This window comes from Poecile atricapillus, chromosome W, assembly GCF_030490865.1.
Source record: "Poecile atricapillus isolate bPoeAtr1 chromosome W, bPoeAtr1.hap1, whole genome shotgun sequence".
NCBI classification, from domain to species: domain Eukaryota; kingdom Metazoa; phylum Chordata; class Aves; order Passeriformes; family Paridae; genus Poecile; species Poecile atricapillus.
The window spans coordinates 55,472,872-55,491,208 of NC_081288.1; the positions used below are offsets into that span (position 1 = coordinate 55,472,872).

General features: G+C 34.2%; 1 protein-coding gene across 6 annotated transcripts in view; it reads right to left on the reverse strand.

Moving 5' to 3' along the window:
• LOC131592017 (protection of telomeres protein 1-like) overlaps positions 1–18,337 on the reverse strand; it is a 59,225-nt gene that overhangs the window by 16,718 nt on the left and 24,170 nt on the right. For all 6 annotated transcript variants that reach the window (XM_058863238.1, XM_058863236.1, XM_058863237.1 and 3 more), the window contains 2 exons: positions 9,610–9,900; positions 5,600–5,755 (listed from right to left, as the gene is read on the reverse strand). In XM_058863238.1, coding sequence (XP_058719221.1) covers positions 5,600–5,755; positions 9,610–9,900 — 447 coding nt within the window. The remainder of the gene's footprint in view (positions 1–5,599; positions 5,756–9,609; positions 9,901–18,337) is intronic.

Below are 18,337 nucleotides of genomic sequence, written 5' to 3' on the forward strand. Positions count from 1 at the left end.
CTCCTTTCCCAAGGGCACAATCTGCCTTCTATATTCCCAACACAGCCCCACAGAGACTGACATCCTGTGATTTGTCCTAGGAATGATCACATTCAGCAATTGACCTGCTCATCATCGTGCATGGCTTACTGTGTTTACATGTATATGTACATATCTGCTTACTCAGATTTCTCCATCGTATCTTACTCTTACATTACAGGTAACATTTTTTTTAGCACCAGAACAAAAGAAAACATGCATTAGAAATGGAAAGATTTTGGCACTTCTCCTATCTCTGTTAGATCTCCTCAGGTACATGGAGAATATGCTTCCTGTTTTGCTTAGAATGATTTTGTGTTTTCTGAAACAGTTTTGTCAAGTTACACAAACAGACTTATGTTAACTTATGCAAGCACCTATTAAAAATGAAGTTATGATGTGGTGGACACTGAACACATTTTATAACTTTGCATTTATTTCAAAATATTACTCCCATTATCCCCCAAAGAAAGCCCACACACCCAACCAAATAACCAAAACCAAGCCAAATGTTCTAAAGGCACATAACATGGTGTCTCAATTACACAGTTACCAAATATTTTTTTTTTAATTTATAATGTGACATCTAGATAATAGCTGACAAGCTACATACACTCAACAACCTGGTTTTATATCAATTCTAAACATCTTTTAAATAGCCTGATAGGAATGAGAAATTAATTTAAATTTACCTCAATAAAAATTAATATTACAGCAGTTCATTTATTAAGTAGTATTTCAGCCTCAACTTTAACCAGTGGAAACTGAAAAAAATATTCCTATTAGATTGGATTGGTCATGGCAGAGTACAACACTTTTAAACACGTGTATATATGCATAAAAGCAGATAGAGCAGCAACCTGTGTCTAGAATCCTCCTCTGTATCAAGGAACAAACTATGACTACATAATGTTGGTATCAAACTGCTTTTTTAAACAATAATCACACATGAAAAAGGCAGGATATTTTTCAATTGAGGCAGCAGGAACATAATGGTGCACTTCAGTCTGCACCTATTTTGCTTCTGGCATGGAGCTCTTACCAGACTTTTAATTGATCTGCACTGTTAGTAGGCTGCTCATTTTGTTCATTCAAAGCACCACCAGGACAGCTTGTGCATTTAGATGGCAGTTAAGAGGCTTATCCTAAGACTTTTTGGTTTTTCCTTTCTAGATGCTGATTTTACTTAATTATGAATATCCAAAAAAGCAAAGGACACTCATATCATAAGACTAATGACTATGAGAAATGCTTTTGGAGAATTTTTTTTAAGAGTTCTCACCTAAGTTATGATTATGGAATAACCATACATAAATAAAACAGTGTCAAACTACTTCCCTTCCATCAAGAGTAATATGCATATTAAGAGAAAAAAGTTTAATTGACAAATTTATTTGTCTTTTTAAAAAAAGTATATAAAAAATAAATATTTTCTCTAGTATGAACACAAAAAATTAAGTATCAGAGAGAGGAGAGCTCAGAAGCCAAGAATATATTTATTAGATCCTTTTCTGAAAATTTTATTATTTTATGTATTTTAATATCACTTTGAACTACAAAAAAGAGATGCATAATAATCAGCATTGCCAAATACCAAAAAAGGTCTGTAAGGTTCTGAATGTCAGCCCAGAGATGCCTGGGTGGGCAGAATGCTGTTTCTGTGGATTCCTTTGGGAGGCAGCCTTGCTTACTGTAACAGCAGAGAGCAAATGTGGCTGCTATGGATAAAAATGTTACCGTATTAAAATGTTCTGTATTGTTTACAGAATGCAGGCAGACTGCACTCTTTATATACCAGACTTGGAAGAAATTGTGATCTACATTAAACACCATGATTTACAGAGCCATCGCTAAAATCTAGTACAAACCCAGCTACTACTTGACTTTACAGCAGTTCTGTTTATGACCTACCTCGTTTAGAGGAAGTTCATTCAAAAGTGAAATTAAAGTGAATAAAAACATTTCTTGCAGTAATATAAAATATACTAATACCCTATTTTCAGTCTAATTCAAATATGACTATTCAAAGAATACATATTAAGGCTAAAGAGAATTGAAATGCATAAATCATATACGCAGGTCCCTGTAACTAGTTAACTAGAACAACTTTCCAGCATAGGAAATTCTCATAATTATTTCAATACATATTGGGTTGTGTTCATAATCACACTGGAATTCAGTGAATTCACAACAGCATGTGTCATTGCAGGTAAATATTCATGTTTGTCCAAAAAGGCACACAAGAAGCTGCCTTTATCTACAGGAATCACCCAACAAATTCACCTGCACTCAATTTTGCCTATATTTATGGTTGATTATATTCAGTGAGATTTGTCATCATTTTTATTGCAGCAACAGTCCAATTTTACTGAGTAAATAGCACACAACTTTCTGCAAATGAGACATTTAGGCACCATCTTGGGCAGTAAGAAATAACAAATCCATTTAAGAGTTTGAAGGACTCAAGAGTGATGTCTTTTGAGTTTTTTCCTTTTTCAATGAGTAAAAAGACAGAAGTGGGGAGAATACAACTCACAGGTTGAAGGAATGCTACCTAGGTCTGAAAAATATGAAACTAGACATTGTATCCATGTAGCAACTCATTTGAATTGTGTGTTGAAAATGTGACTCTGCCACCACTAGGAAAACAAACTTCTTAGTTTAGTCAAACTACTATCATGAAAGACATGACATGATAGTCATATCATAGGAGAAACAGCTGAAAATAGACAAATTCTACATCTGAAGATATGTAACACGAAGCAAACACCGTGAAACTACAGACTAGGACACGTATGCATGCGCAAGGTTACTTGTTTTAATTGCATTATCCATAAAATGCATGGCAACACAGAATTGATGGTATCAAGCCAGAAGAGAAATGCACTGGATCATATATTCAGTGTAAACCAGAAATCAGGAAACCTCTGACCAGCTGTGGGCTGCTGGACCCCTACTGTGCTGACCACTAACACTCATTCATCTTGATGCTTACCACCCAAGCAAAATGCCCCAGATGGAGAAACCCTGTCATAGACCTATTCCCAAACTTCACAGTAAAGTCACTGAACCCTGAGAAGTTCTGGAAAACTGGCATGAGGTTAAACAATGTGGAGCAACCATATTCCAGACAGTTGTACTGTTCCAGGGGTTCCTACAGCAATGAGAAAGCCTCATCTACTCCAGGTACATTGCCAGAGGAAGAGGGAAATTCAAGCAAAATTGGTAAACACCATTTTCTTTGCTTAGTTGTAGGTCTTGCCTTGTCCTTATGCCCCAGGCAATAATCTGCTTCAAAGATGAGATTTCTGAAAATTCTCTTTGTGCTCTGTTATGGCACCAAATGCTGAAAAACCACAGCCTTGCCCAGCAGGAAAGGGAGGCCAGTAAATTTAGGGGAAAAAATTCTACTTACAGTATCACCTGCAACATACCTTCAACATACCTTTAACTAAAATTCCCTCCATTGAAAATTAAAAGTATTAGTAGTCTTAGAAAATGAGATACAGTGCTCATATTTTCAGCATTCTCTGGACAGACAATATAAAAAAGGAGTTTTTAACAAACTCTTGCAGCAATATCCCTGGCACTGTGCTCCTTGATTTGCCAAAAATTCCCTGTAATATATTACCCACTTTCTCTGGGGTGTGGTGCTTACTCAGAGATTCCTTGTTTGAACATGCACCTACAGATACAATTTTAAAATAAGAACATGTATTTCAGTTTGTTTTTTTTTTAATCTGGCCCTCTTGTTATCAAGGTTGTGTAAAACAGATTGCTCCTACATAAAACATCATTTCCAAGCTGCAACTGTTATTGTAAATGGTTCACAACAAGAGGTGAGAGTGTAACCTAACAATTTTGTAACAATTTACATTGAAAAAGGCCACTTTGAGCTAGTGTTAAGTGTAGAAGACCAAAAAATAGTGCACTTTTTACTGCTTCTGAAACCATAAACTGTTTCTGAAACCATAAACTAGCAAAATATCTAATCAGACTTGGGAAGGCACATGTGGATCCACTAAACACTTGCCAGTTCTATACTGCTACATAAATTAATTTTTTAAAATAGCTTTGTGTAACAAGACCCTGAACTCAATAAAGTATTATACATATTTTCATTATGCTTTTTTATAATATGACATGATTTCCACTAGTATTTAAAAGCCTTTAATAAAACTCTGCATTTTAGGGAGAATTTCCCCCAAATTTTATAATATATATATGTGCATGTATATACATTTTTATACATATATATAGGTATAAAAATATTCTCTGAAATACAATTAATTCTACATGTTACAATCTGCAATTAATAAAAATTTCTGAAATTTAATTGTCAGCATATCAGCTCTTTTTCTTTGATAACTCCACTAAGACAAGCAACTAAAATGTTGTGTACAAAAATTATCTAATTTGAAACTACTGCAACTTTGGACATAGCCAGAAAGAGAAAAACACCCACAAGAAGTCAAAGGGGGTTTCTTAGCAATTTATTTTGAAATTATTAAATCTTCTACTATACAGTGCAGTATCCAGCAAAGGTAAAAATGCTTCAGAAATGCAAAAGAACAAGTGGATAGGAAACAAAAAATTGAGAGAGAGAATGAAGATATCCCATGTATCACATATTCAGTATGTGATTCAATTCCTGAATATAAATGGGGGAGAATAATAAAGGAAGAATTATCAGCTACTCAAGAAAATATGTTTTATTAATATTAAAATACTTTCTTCCTTCATTTTCAAAACATACCATTTCAGTAGAACATCATTTTTTTACACTAGTTAGCAGGAGAAAAGTTCTGGAAGAGAAGTTGTAAGAAATGAAATAGTGCTGTCAGTTTTGTTACAAATTCTTACAAAAAGATTTTGCACTTACTTTGCTATCTGTAATTTACTTATGAATGGGTGTTAATGTATCAAAATAATTTCATATCTGCTGATAGACTCAGCATAAAAAAAAAGGCTATTGCTTCTCTTTATTTTCTAGTAAACGTTTTCTTAAAAACAATCTTGAGTGTAGAGGGCAAGGCATGAAATGAAAGATGCATTCTTTGCCAAGTTCCTGTATTCTGAAGCAAGATGGCAGTATTGCTGAAGATCTAATATTTAATTATGTTGTTGTTTTCTCTATCTACGCACAATCAACATTACTGACCTACTAAATGGAGATTGCACTGCAAACTGCAGAAACTTATAGAACAGAAAATCTTCTATTGACTTTGGAATTAAGGGTGTTTAACAGGACTACAGGTTTAACATTGCATCGTATAATTTAAAAATAATTCTAAAGCATAGAATACATTTTCTGAGTGCGTTATTTTCATTGTATTATCTATTATATTCCTTGTCTGGAAAGTGCTTAATTGGAAGAATATTTTCATGGCAATTTTTGGGTAATGAGCCTGTTTAACACATGTTGAAGTTTTGCTTTCAAATAAAAGGTATGGGAAATACAGCAAAAGATAAAGAGGCACATTAAACTAATTACAACAGATCTGAATTGATGCATTCTCTGAAGCAACTTTTAAGCAGAAAACAGGCCACAAAAAGAGAGAAATACCAAACTGTGCATTACCTTAAGTGATTCTGCCAGGTGTACATGATTATCATAGACTAGAATGTCCACTGCTAGATTTCTCAGCTGATGAAGAAGAACTTTTTCCCCTTCCAGATCTTTTGCTTCCACAGGCACCTTCCATGTGGGGTAGGGACATTTAGTGCCATCCCAAACCTGCAATGTAAATGAACTATTTCAATGTGCTCAGAATACTTTAGAGTCAGACTTTAACAACTTATTTTTTATTATTTTGATTAAAAAATTATTAACAATAAGAGATCTTAGTTGTAGTCTCAGTCTAAAAGCCATTAAAATACTTAAATTAGACTTTAAGGGATTTTTAATTTATTACTCCTTACACAGCATAAAATCACCTCAACAGAGAATATAATCAATTGCTAAGACCTGGCATTTTTTAATATTTAAATAAAAAATAAAAATAACAGCTCTAGCTAAACCTCAGCTGTTTATCATCAGCACAGAATGACAAAATATTCTGAGCTGGAAAGGACCCACAAAGATTATCAAGTCTTACTCTTAAGTGAATGCTCCACATGGGGATTGAACCCTAAGCCTTGCTGCTCTCGGAACCACGGTCTGAGCAGCTGAGACAATCTTAGGGTCAGCTGTTACAACAATCAGAATTCATCATATGCAGAACTGTCTGCACTTAACATTTTAATCCTGATGTAGGGTTTTTTAACCACTCCAGCTACAGTATGTGAAAACTGACTACACAGCATTTACTGACCCCTATATCAGTATACACTGCTAGTTACCCAGAACATATTAGAAAAACATCAGTACTTAATCTGTCTTTATTAACAATAATTCTAAAACTTGTTTGCATAAAGCTGATACTTGATACACTCCAAGTACTGAAACATCAGTAGTTATTTTTTAGCTATCAAAGTGTTGTGAAAACATAAATTTACTGACAGGCTTAACACCTTGAAACAAAATCTTACTTCTTAACCTAAACATTATTCTGTAAACCCTAATTTCCTGAGTTGCTGAAAATACACTCTTCTCAAAGACACAAAAATAATGGTTTGATATACTGGCATAGTAAAACAAAAATCTAGAAGCAGTTGGACTATACTTCTGAAATTCCACTTTTCATAGGATTTCATACATGTACGTTCAACAGAAGAACCTATTTTCCAGTTATCAGATAGTTTGTGATATCAAGGTGCTTTGTCCCACGAGTTAGGCACTGCAGATGGCAAGAAAAAAAGACACTAAAGCCTAATTTTTAAAGGATTTCTTCCCCTTATGCTTAACTGCTTTGGATCAACAGGCCCACAGGAAAAGATCTAAGAATCAGCAAAGCTATGTATAAATGCACTAAGAATAACTCACTGAATATGCATCCAAAATCAAAATATAAAAGGGAAAACTGTTCATAGCAAAAATGACCCATGACATCAAATTATGTTGCCAAATAAGAGTAAATTCTGAAGGACCCAGATAATGAGGTGGTGTATGCTGCCATAGATTTAATAAAGCCTGTTATCTTCTGATCCTGTACCATGAAATACTTAAAACCACCTTTGAAAGAAAGGTTGTCTATTGCTTGAATTATCACATCTTTTCCAGAACTCAGCTTGAAAACAGATTTAGTGCATACATATTACAAATTTAGTCACTCTGACAAAGTAAAGAATCTTATGTTTGTCAAGTTTTCCATTATTTTTCAACTGGCTTTACTTGAGACACTTTGTTAATTGTACACTGGAGAGATGATCTGACAAATGGATTAAAATAACCTGCATGCTCCCTGATCAGAAGAAAAGGACGGTGACTTAGTGTTAAAATGTCCTTTACCAGAGGAACTAACAGGGTTGGCACCGGGCACCTTTTAGAGGAATTTATAAGCTAGTAGGTTTGGGTTTTTTCTTGCACAAATATAAAAACAGATAAAGCTCTCTGCCTCAGGAGCTTGGCAGCTCTACTTTCCACAAAACATGAAAACATCCCAGTTTCAAAAGGTGCTGGTTTCAAAAACAAATACTGGAATAAAATCCAAAACTGGTTTAATTAATTTTGAAAGAAAAACAACAAATGGTTCTATGTCATGAACAGACTGGAGCTAAAGAAAAGTTAGTGGTAACATTTTACCACCATGGTAGGAAAACACTGAAATGGGAGAGACAAAATATCTTTCTGTCTTCAGCAGAATATGCTCATTGTACAACTTACCTTAATGTACACAATTTAACTGACAGAAAGGAAGAAAAGAGTAATAATAAAACTCTTATAAAAGGCATTAATGACAGAATAATTCCTAGTGTGTATTCTTTAGTCTCCACCAGTCTGAATAACAAAATTCTCATAAAATGGTAAACAGTAACAGGTCAGTGATTATGCCTTGTCCAACTCTACTGCCTTGCAAATAGGAATTAATTTATCAAGTGTAATTTAAAAGTTATGCTACAGGTGATGCACAAAATTGCTGAAATTCAATTCAGTTGTCTTTGAAGCACTCTCCACTAGGTACATGAGATCAATGCTTAAAATAATAATGATTTTTTTATAGTATAATCAACCATTAATTTACCTGATATACTTGGAATAAAAAAAATGCAAATAATAATTATAAAATGCATAACAAAATAATACAATAAAACAATATTTAATGAGCACTCAATTTGAGCTGGTATTGAATCGGCTGTTTTGATTTTTTTTTTATTTAGCAAATCAAGAAAATAATCAGAGATCTGTCTACAAGTATTTAGAAACATTTCTTTTCTATCACAACCAGTATTTGATATCAGAAATGGATTTTACCACTGTTGAAAAATGGAGGAAATTAGCAACAGAATATTAATGTAGCTTGTCCAATGCATTCTAATACATATTTAAGTATTTAATTTTTTATGGTAAAAAATTGATGTACCATTATTTGACCTCAAGCTTTTACCTTCATAAGTCTATCCTAAGATTTCCCAAAGTAATCACCTTTACTACACAAAAGTGACAAAATCGACTTCAGGTGTTACAACACAGGAAAGTGTGTAAAAAAAATAATAATTTAAGAATTAAATTGACTTGTCTCCGTCCTTGCAGAAGGTCCCTCAATGCTGAAGATACACTTATTAATGAACAACTTAATTACAGTCCACAAAGTAATGAAAACTTACTGGGTCTCATTTGACATCTCTTTCAAAAGGCATAATTAAATGGAAATATTTGTAGCAGCTGCAGAATATGTTACAGCATGCACTTAAGGTTTTTTCTGTGTAGCAATGCATTGCTCTGTATGAGAAAAATCTTTGCTGCTTCAATGAAGGAATAATGCCAAGTGCTATTTCTAAAAATATTCTAACAATACAGTTTAACACAGTAGAACCAATACATTATTTTATGAAGTCATAAAGTGGAAAATAACAGCTTGTAATTACTCATGTTTTAACAGTCAAGTAAAAAATAAATACAGAGGAATTCTGGAATAGCACCAGACTGATACATTGGAACGAAAACTAGGAATATTATGGAGACCTCCTTTCTATTTAGCTAATGTGAAGGATCACCTTTAGAATCTGCTCTCTTGTTCCATGGCACTTTGCATTTTGTATTTTCAGTGACCATTGATGCCCAAAGTGCTCATGTATAACTAAAAGAAGCTACCTGAAATCCATCATGATAGCATAATCCATTCATTCTTTTTTAGGCAGTGCTATTTATTGAACTAATCATATCCAGCAAACCAAGAAAAAAAAGCAGTAAATGCTGCTAACTAGAAAACAAGTTTAAACAAGTTTTATTTACCTACAAATCTTCATGAAATTTTGATCTATATAATGCCATCTTAATAAACCTCTCTAAAAAACCAAACAAGGTAATCAAAGACAACTGGGCTTTCTATTTTGTTTTCATAGAATCAAAATAGCCAAAGATCACAGATTTGCTTACACTAAAAATATTTATCTACATAATATTATTTCAATTAATATGTCTGTTTTATTAAAAAATATATCACAATGTCTTAATAAACCTAACAAATTATTTTTAAAAAGGAAGTCTACCTTTAGAAGAAAAGAAGATCCATCCACTTTTGCTTTTCCTACCAGCTGGCACGTGAGATCAAAGAACAGCATTGGCTCAACACCAGACAATTTTGTTGCTGATCCAGAGATGGAAATATTACTGGCTGCCCAAATACGTAATTCTTCTATTGTTTTCCGTTCTTCATCCAAAAAAGTGTAGTCTCTGCTAGAAGCTCGAGGAACTACTGGAGCTCCTACAGTTCCATCAAATGTTAAGGATGCAAATCCCCCACTGTTAATTCCCTGCATCTGTCCATTGTATTCCCTGATCTGTAATAAAATATGAATGAGAAAAAAAACAGTTTGCACTGCATGGAAAAACAAATATATTTCTGCTTTATCATGTGCATGGAACAATGGACCATTGATCACCTCTGCTCCTGGTTCTACTGGGAGAACAGAGTCAAAATAAAAACAAAACAAAAAGGTAAAATTAATATTAACAAGAAAATAAAATGTATAAGCAGAAATATAACCTTACACAAGAAATTTCTGAAGAGGCAGACTAATAACTACCTGTAACATTTATACCTACATCATCTTTGCAGAGTATTTTATTTGCACACATCAAAGTATTTGTGTGGGGAACAGATAAGGATTGCCCTTATAAAAGGGGAAACTAAAGCACTAGAGAAATTAATTGTTAGGGGCCACACAGCAGAGTAATGGCAAAATTATTCTGGATTCCTGATTTTGGCCCCTCACCAATACTGCTTCCCAATACTATGGAACTAAAAAAAATATATCAGCTCAAGAAGGTATTTTTTTTTTCTATAAAGCAAATAGTGATGAGCTTTCATTCCTTGAATTATGAATACAGCTACCACAATTATTCAATGTCTATTGCCCTGCTCGTGGCAGGTCTCCTAAATCCTGCTAATTTAGCTGTGCATCTGCTGCCATATGAAACATAGTATTTAAAGTCTGAAGCATTCCTTCAAGGGTCCAGTCTAGTCTTACTGCTCCCTGCAATTATAGATTTATCTATATCAAAGCACTCCATGACTCATTATCCTGAAATCTGAAACAGTCTTTTTTGACCCATTCCTTTTTAATTAATGTCGGGTTACCAAGTAAGCAGTAACACGCATGAACACAGCAATTGTGAGACTGTCTAGTATGAGCTTCCCAGGGCTCAGTTTTCAAATGGTTGAAAATCCCACAGATTTGAAATACAGAACATGCAATATGTATCAGAAGTCCTAAACAGCAAAACATTGCCAATGATTTAGGCCTGTGTTTTATAAACATAGTGAAATTTTAAAAGCACACAAATCAGGCATTCATTGACCTTGGAAATTCATAAACAAAGCAGTTCAATCCTGGTGACAGAACTCCTTTAATCCCTGCTACTCTGACATAATGCATAAATGCATTAAGGGTCATCTCTAAGATAAACTTTGATTTACTTAAGCATTCTTCAGACTCAACCAATGGAGCACATCAATTCAGGATGTAGTTCTTCCTCAGTGAACCACTGAAAAGCTTCAGTCTTTTAACCTTTATGTTTAAATATTGAAAATCCAAGAAAAGCCAAAGGACAAATAACGAAAATGCATGGTTTCATAATCATTTTGCCCCCCATTATCAATGATCTGGAAAAAAACATGTTCCTCTCTAAGATGTTACCTAATTTAAATGCACAGATTTACTTTAGTTGCTATCAATTGAATGAAACTTGATGAAAACTCTCATCACTTTTACCTCTTCATCCTGTATCAAAATATACTTCAAGAGTATTTTTTGTATCTTGTCTGAAATGTCAAATGTTTCTTTAAGTGTTTTAATTTCTAATTTACCTATTATTTACTTTTTCACTAGTTCTTTTAAATCATCATAAAAATATATTGATTTCTTTCTTAGTAAAAATTGTGTACTAGTCTCCTATGAATGCTCTAAGCCTTCCACGAAACCAGAAAGAAAATACTGTGTCTCCCTGGGCTACCACCCAGGGAGACAACTTTCACCTTAAGTTATTTTCCTCTCTTTCCAAATCCTTCATGTCATGCTTTGAGCATTCAGGAGGCTGACATACTGTACTTCTGACATCTCCCAGTATCCTCATTTAGTGAATTTTAAATCAGCCTTAATGTTGGAAAAGGCAATTCTAAAATAAAATAAAAGAAATAAAATATGTAACAAGGTAAATCTCAACTGTCATGATGAAAAAATTACCAGTGATCTTTAACAAAACCAGATGTCCTCAGTCGCAGGCAGGTGGAGAAGCCACTGAGTCCTCTCAAATGTAAACAGAATTCGACAATATTAGTGAGCAACAGAAGAAACAGGAATAGAAAATGTAGAATAGGTTACAGAAAGAAGTATTTCACAGCTGGAAAATTACTTATGTTGGACCCATGGAACAGATGGTGGTTAACAGAAATTCTCTGGGCCTGTCCTTTAAAAACAAATCACTGCTAAAGTGATGAGGGATCACTGGAGTGTAAAATGAACAAGATCTATGGACAAATTTTCTCTCATTATGGCACTCTTAAGTAGATATCAGATTAAGTTAAGCATTGATACTGTAAACATGTTGTATCTTCCAAACAATTTTGAATTTGAATTAAATTTACGAAAGAGTCAATCTGGGACTTTTACATATGACAACAATTCCCCTTCGGTAGATTTTGTGTCATTTCTAGAGGATATGGATATATCTTTCAAAAAATTGGTGGGGGAGGGTGAAGCAGGGAGTCAACAGGGAAGCAGGGCAGACAGGTATCACTCTTAAAATTCCATTAAACTTTTAAATAATTTCAAATTAATGGTTGCTAAATAAAAATACCCTCTGGGACAACAATGGAGCAGATAAAATGCATTTGGCTTGTTCTAAACAAGAAAATTCCAGTACATATTGCAGGAGTCTTTGGCATAGTTTTTGTAAACTGAAGAACAATAGGTGAAATGTCACCTTAACAAACTGCATGGACAATAAACTCTACTGATTTCTATGCGGTACAACACTATCCTGAATATGGTTATTGAAAAGAAGCAAATCTTGAAATATTTATAAATAGATTTACAGAAAAGTAAAATACATCCTTTTTTCTTTTTTTACTGAAGATGGTGTTATTCATCTCACTAAATGGAAAAGTATGATAGTAAGTAGTGTATAAAGCTGGAATAATAGCATCTCCAAGGTAGTTTTCCATCAAAACTGATTGTTAAATTATAGAAGCAAAGGACTATTATGAAACCACTGCAGTCACAGATCATCTTAGAATATCAAAAAATGCCTAGGGAAACAACATATACCAAGCTAATGTACATGTTTTTATACTAAGAAGGAAGACTTTATTTTTTTTATTATTGTCACTGATATTTGTATGAAGGAAAGTATCCTGTCAGAAAAAAACCCATTAGAATGCATCTGGTACATTTCATTATATTTTACAAATATTCTCCCATCTTAAGTAAATAGTCTAAACAAATTTGGATAATACAGGATGCTGATTATATTTTCTTATATTTTAATAATGTAATCCTGGTTTACTTGTACCTCCAGCTGTATGAACAGAGAGCTACTAATGAAATAGAGAAGTCATTTGAAGTATAAATTAAACTGTTCTGAATATGTTTAAGTATCACAAGAAGAAAACTGAACTATCAAAACTGTCTGCAGGTACCTTCTGAAAGAAAATTAACAAAGACAGTCAAATGGAAGTAAAATGATTTTTTGAAGACATGATGAACATATCTAGATATTAGAACCATAAATGATAGCTTATCCTCTAGCATTCCTGAATTGAAGCCTGTAAAATAAGATTGTCAGAAACATCTGTAGCAATGGAAACACAAATGAAAGAAGAAAATGAGCAATACACTGTATTTTGTTTACCAATTCAATTCACCTGAAGATACAAGTATTTTGTGGAAAAACTTGTATGCAATAGTTTATACCCTTAGGCCAGCTGAAATAATTTCTGGTTTAATAACTTAAAAAGCCAGAAGGCACTGTGATACTGCTTTAGAAATATTCCTTAGAGAAAGTGGCATAATTTATTTACGGAAATTCTAAAAAATTATTATTTTGGAATATCTTCTGCATATTTAAAACCTGATCCAGTAACTTGACCAAAAATACGGATATGAAAATCGTATGTGCAAATTGCAAAGACTTCAAATTACAGAGACACTTTATCCCTGCCTACAGTCACTATTTCCTGACATTATTTACTATAGGAAAAATACTTTTTTAAAATTTAAATTCCATTCAAAGTGAGTTGCATGCCTTACAGAATTTTTGAAGGGGAGCCAAAAGCAATAGTAATACTGATATTTCTGAGAAAAAAAAAAAAAAGTCTTTTTCTGTATTAAAAAGAATCTCCTAACTGCTTATTAAAAAAAAAAATTGATTCCTTCCACTCTTTTGAAAAGAATTTGAAAACTGGGTAGCAGTGCAACAGACAACACCCTGACTCTTCAAAATCCTTTTTAGCAGAAAGTCTCAAACCTAATTTTGGCCACGTTTATATATTTGGACCACATTTACTCAGAAGACACTAAGAATCTGGGAGCTATATTCTGCCAAATATAATGTTCATTATATTTGTATAACCAAGCTGTATAACCAAGCTCCAGACTTTCACCCCCATCCTTATCAACCTGACAGCTACAGCTAGAGCTGCCCAGGAATAAGTGAGCAGATACTTCAGCTGTGTATTTCTCTCAGTACCTTCTATATTTCATTAAGCAGAAAGAAGGAAAGAAATCAACTTTCATTGGACAAACTGGATTAAACTAAAGGACAGAATATAAAGAGACAAGGAAACAGCTAGCTAAGTGCAAAAGTACATTTTAAGTAAAAAGTAAGAGTGCTCCTGGAAATAACAGCAGATTGTTTAAGATCAAAGTAAGTAACACAGTGGAATGAATGCTATCTTAAATATTACTATATTTAGGAGAGTGATGAACTAGAAGAGAGACAGAACAGAACTGGTAAGGATAACAAAAAAGGGAGTGTGATACTTTTATGCTGTTATGAAGCCATGCTCCATATACTCGACATTCAGATTCCTCCTCCTCTGTGGGTAAACACCTTAGAAACTCACTAACAAAACAGCTATCTTATACTTGTCAATCTACTGATCTATGAAAGGAAAAACCCTCTACATGGTGGCTATTAAATCCTTTTGCTCAAAGAGACTATGCTTTTACATTGTAAATCTAAAGGGTTTAAATCAGATGAATATGGAATGGAATTAATAGCATGCAAGGATTTTGATTTTCCTGGTGTTTTTTCTGCATTTTTTTATTCTACAGATCTAGGATGCTACATTAGGCATGGTGGTTTTTGGTAAAAGATTGGATATGATAATCTTGGAATTAACTTCCAATCTTAATGATTCTCCTATTCTGTCATCTAATCACAAAGATAAAACAACAGGATTATAATCCATAATTATTCCAAGTTTAGCAGATGACAGTTACTGATGCCTGTACAAACTCAGTTCAGCTCATGATGCATTTATGTTATGATACCATGTTCCGTAACCCCCATGACCCTATTTTTCTATAGAACATTTTCCTACACAGTGCACGACTTGAGAAGTGCAGTGGTGATGCAACAGTACTGTCTAGGTAAGAGAGGAACAACTTTACAATTTCTACTTCATTTGTTACAGCAACTGGTGCCTATGTACAGAAGTTAATGAAAGTAGGAGAAGAGAACAGCATCAGGATTACTATGACAAAAAGCTAGAGAATTAAGGGTTTGTAGTTGCTACAGAATTTGCATTATGCCAAGAAAGTCATGCAAGTGAAGTCATGCACTGTCTCCGTCTTCATTCTCTAAGTGTTACACATGAACCACACTGCTCTGCAATGCCACATAATCAGGAAAAAGATTGACCAGAACACATCCTGGACATCCTGACTGCATTGAACAATTACACTGTACTTGTACTAGAGTACACCGAACAAGATGAATGCCAAAATAAGAATGTGCCTCACTTTTTCCAATTCTCAAACATTAAAATGGAAATCAAATACCAGCTCTCTTCACTGGAAGTGAGGAAATAAGTTCTTGTTTGTGAATCACTCAGAAGTAATAGGGAATACTAGAGAAAAGCCAATGAGAAAATTAACTATTCTATCATCATGGCAGGGTTTGAAGTATTTTATGAAAGGCAGAATACCAGCCAAAATTCATAAGTCAAGGAAGGGTAAAATACTGCAGGTTTAGCCAGTTCCAGCAGATTGCCTCTTCCCGCAGTTTAAGTGCACCATTAGGCATGACTTCTAAGATACTAAGAGCATTCACAGTAAACAATAAACAAGAATGTCCAAGAAAAATCAACCTAAGAAAACTCTTCCTTTGACATGAAGATTGAAGGAGACTAGACAAATAGATCACAGCCTGGCTTTTATATTGGGAGATGAGGGGCTGGTCTTCCACAATCTCTGCAGAGCATTGATTGTTGCTGAAAGCCTGGGTACAGTACTGTGAATCACTAAATTCTGTAATTCATGAGAAATCATCATATGATGCCATGCATAAAGATGCACTTCAAGAAATATTAACAAAAATGTAATTAAAACTAGATAATTTTCCAGTTTTATTACTGACACACTTAAATTTTCCTTCCCTGCATCAAATATTAGGCAAATTAAATTACTCTCTATCCCAAATAATTCCAGCAGAATCCTCTTCATTAAATTCTTATTAGCTCCGACCATTAGATCTTGTCAACACCTCTGTTACTATGAGGAGAAGTTATCCATTAGAAGCCAATAGTGTTAACTGGGAGCAGTAATTTTTAAAATGTGTTTGCTATCACTGTCAACTCCCTGGAAGTCCCTCAAAAGCACATCTGCTCCCTCAATCTCCCTCAAATGATAGAACATGAACACATGCTCTCCAGGCTGTGTATATCTATGTCCCCACTGATAAGCACAGCTTTGACAGACTATGGCCTCTGCTACCCTGGCTTGCTTTCCATTCAAGCTGAGAGAAGGTGATTAAGGCCTGAATACAAAAGCAGGAAAGAGTGAAGGAAGAACTGCAGAAAGTGTAATTAGAAGTCATACCTACTATGCTGCTCATGGATGAAAGACAAAGAAGTCCTCCCTCTCCCAGTTCATTTCCAGAAGCTGACACCAGCCTTTTGTGTCAGATTTACACCTGTTCAGATCAGATATGAAAACTTCCAAAATACCTGTTTCTTTGTTGGGGGTAACCAGAACATTCCCATCCAGAAAAAGATATCTTAGTAACTCTAGATCATTTTCACTTAGAAAGTAATTAAACAAGCTCTGACCTCATCTGAAGAGAGATACAGAAGAGACATAGATTGTGAGCAGCTAGAGGTCTGTTAGGACTGGAAACTACTTAGAATAGCTCAACTAGGATGAAATAAAAAAAATAGGAGAAGCAAATTGGTAGACCTTCTCTTTAAATACTGGAACATCATCCAGGAGAATGATATAAGTACCAACTGACAAGGATTCTAGAATGATCTCCTAAAAAAGTGATGCCAAATCAGAACAGTGAGGTCCCTTACCTGCAGGCTGTATCAGTAGGTTTCCTTAGTAAGGTTGTGATAATAATAAATAGTAGAAGTTAGACATTACTATGTTTGCATAAAAGAGGGTGCATGCATCAATTTCCTGACAGTGGTCTTGTTTATTTTCTTTATGTGTACTTAGAAATCCAATTTTGACCTACCACAGCCAAACAACTTTTCAATTCTTCTTTTTGACCAGTTCCTTTCTACTTTTTTTTTTCACATATATAAAATACATACTCTGTTTCAGAAGCAATAAACAAGCTTTTATCTCCACTGAGTTTCTAAAATGAATGTATGTGTATAACACTCATCCTGATGGATTCAGAGAAAATATTAAAATTTAGTGTAAGACTTTCCCATCTGAAGTCAAATTCATGAACTTCCAAGACTGATAACACATCTCAAGTACTGATTAGCATCACAAGCTTCAAAATATAATAATACAATTTAATTCTACTCTTACTATATATACAGATGACCTCAGAGAAACCTTATACTAACTCAGAATAGGTTAGCTAATTTCTCTCTCAATGGTAAATATTTATAATATAGAGGAATAACTTTGGACTGTTTCTGAATCTTAACAAGTTCTTTCTTAACAATCTCAGCAGTATGAAACTCAAATACTGGCTAAATCTTACTACTTTTTACATTTATTGTCATGGGTTTTTGTTCATTGTTCTCCTGCTACAGCATATCAAAATGTACATGCTTAGGACTATGGATATTTATCCCTTTTATCATCCTTTTGTACAATCCTAAATTTCCTACATCTCTCAAGTTTCCTAGAACACTAGGAGTGTTCAGATATGCAAACTGGGCTCTTGTTTCCACCCCCCACCCCCGGCCTCTTTCATTATCTTTATTAATTTCTGCTATAATTAATGGTAAAATCACATCTTCGGTCCTATTAAGCACCTCTTTGTGTATGATCCAGCACTACAAGACTTCCATTCAGTCCCTGTAGGATGGTTCCTCCTCCCCATACAGTTGCAGCAGGCATAAGAAAAACAGCCAGCAGAAGCAGTATCAGAGCTATAAACAGTTTCCTGTATGCCCTTCCATACAGATAGATAGGAAGTAATGCAGGGTAACACTGAAGCAGCATCAGGAGCACACTGCACACTAACAAGCCCAGACTGATTTGCTTTACTGGAGTAATTCTCCAGCTGACCTAAACTACTCCATAATAGAAG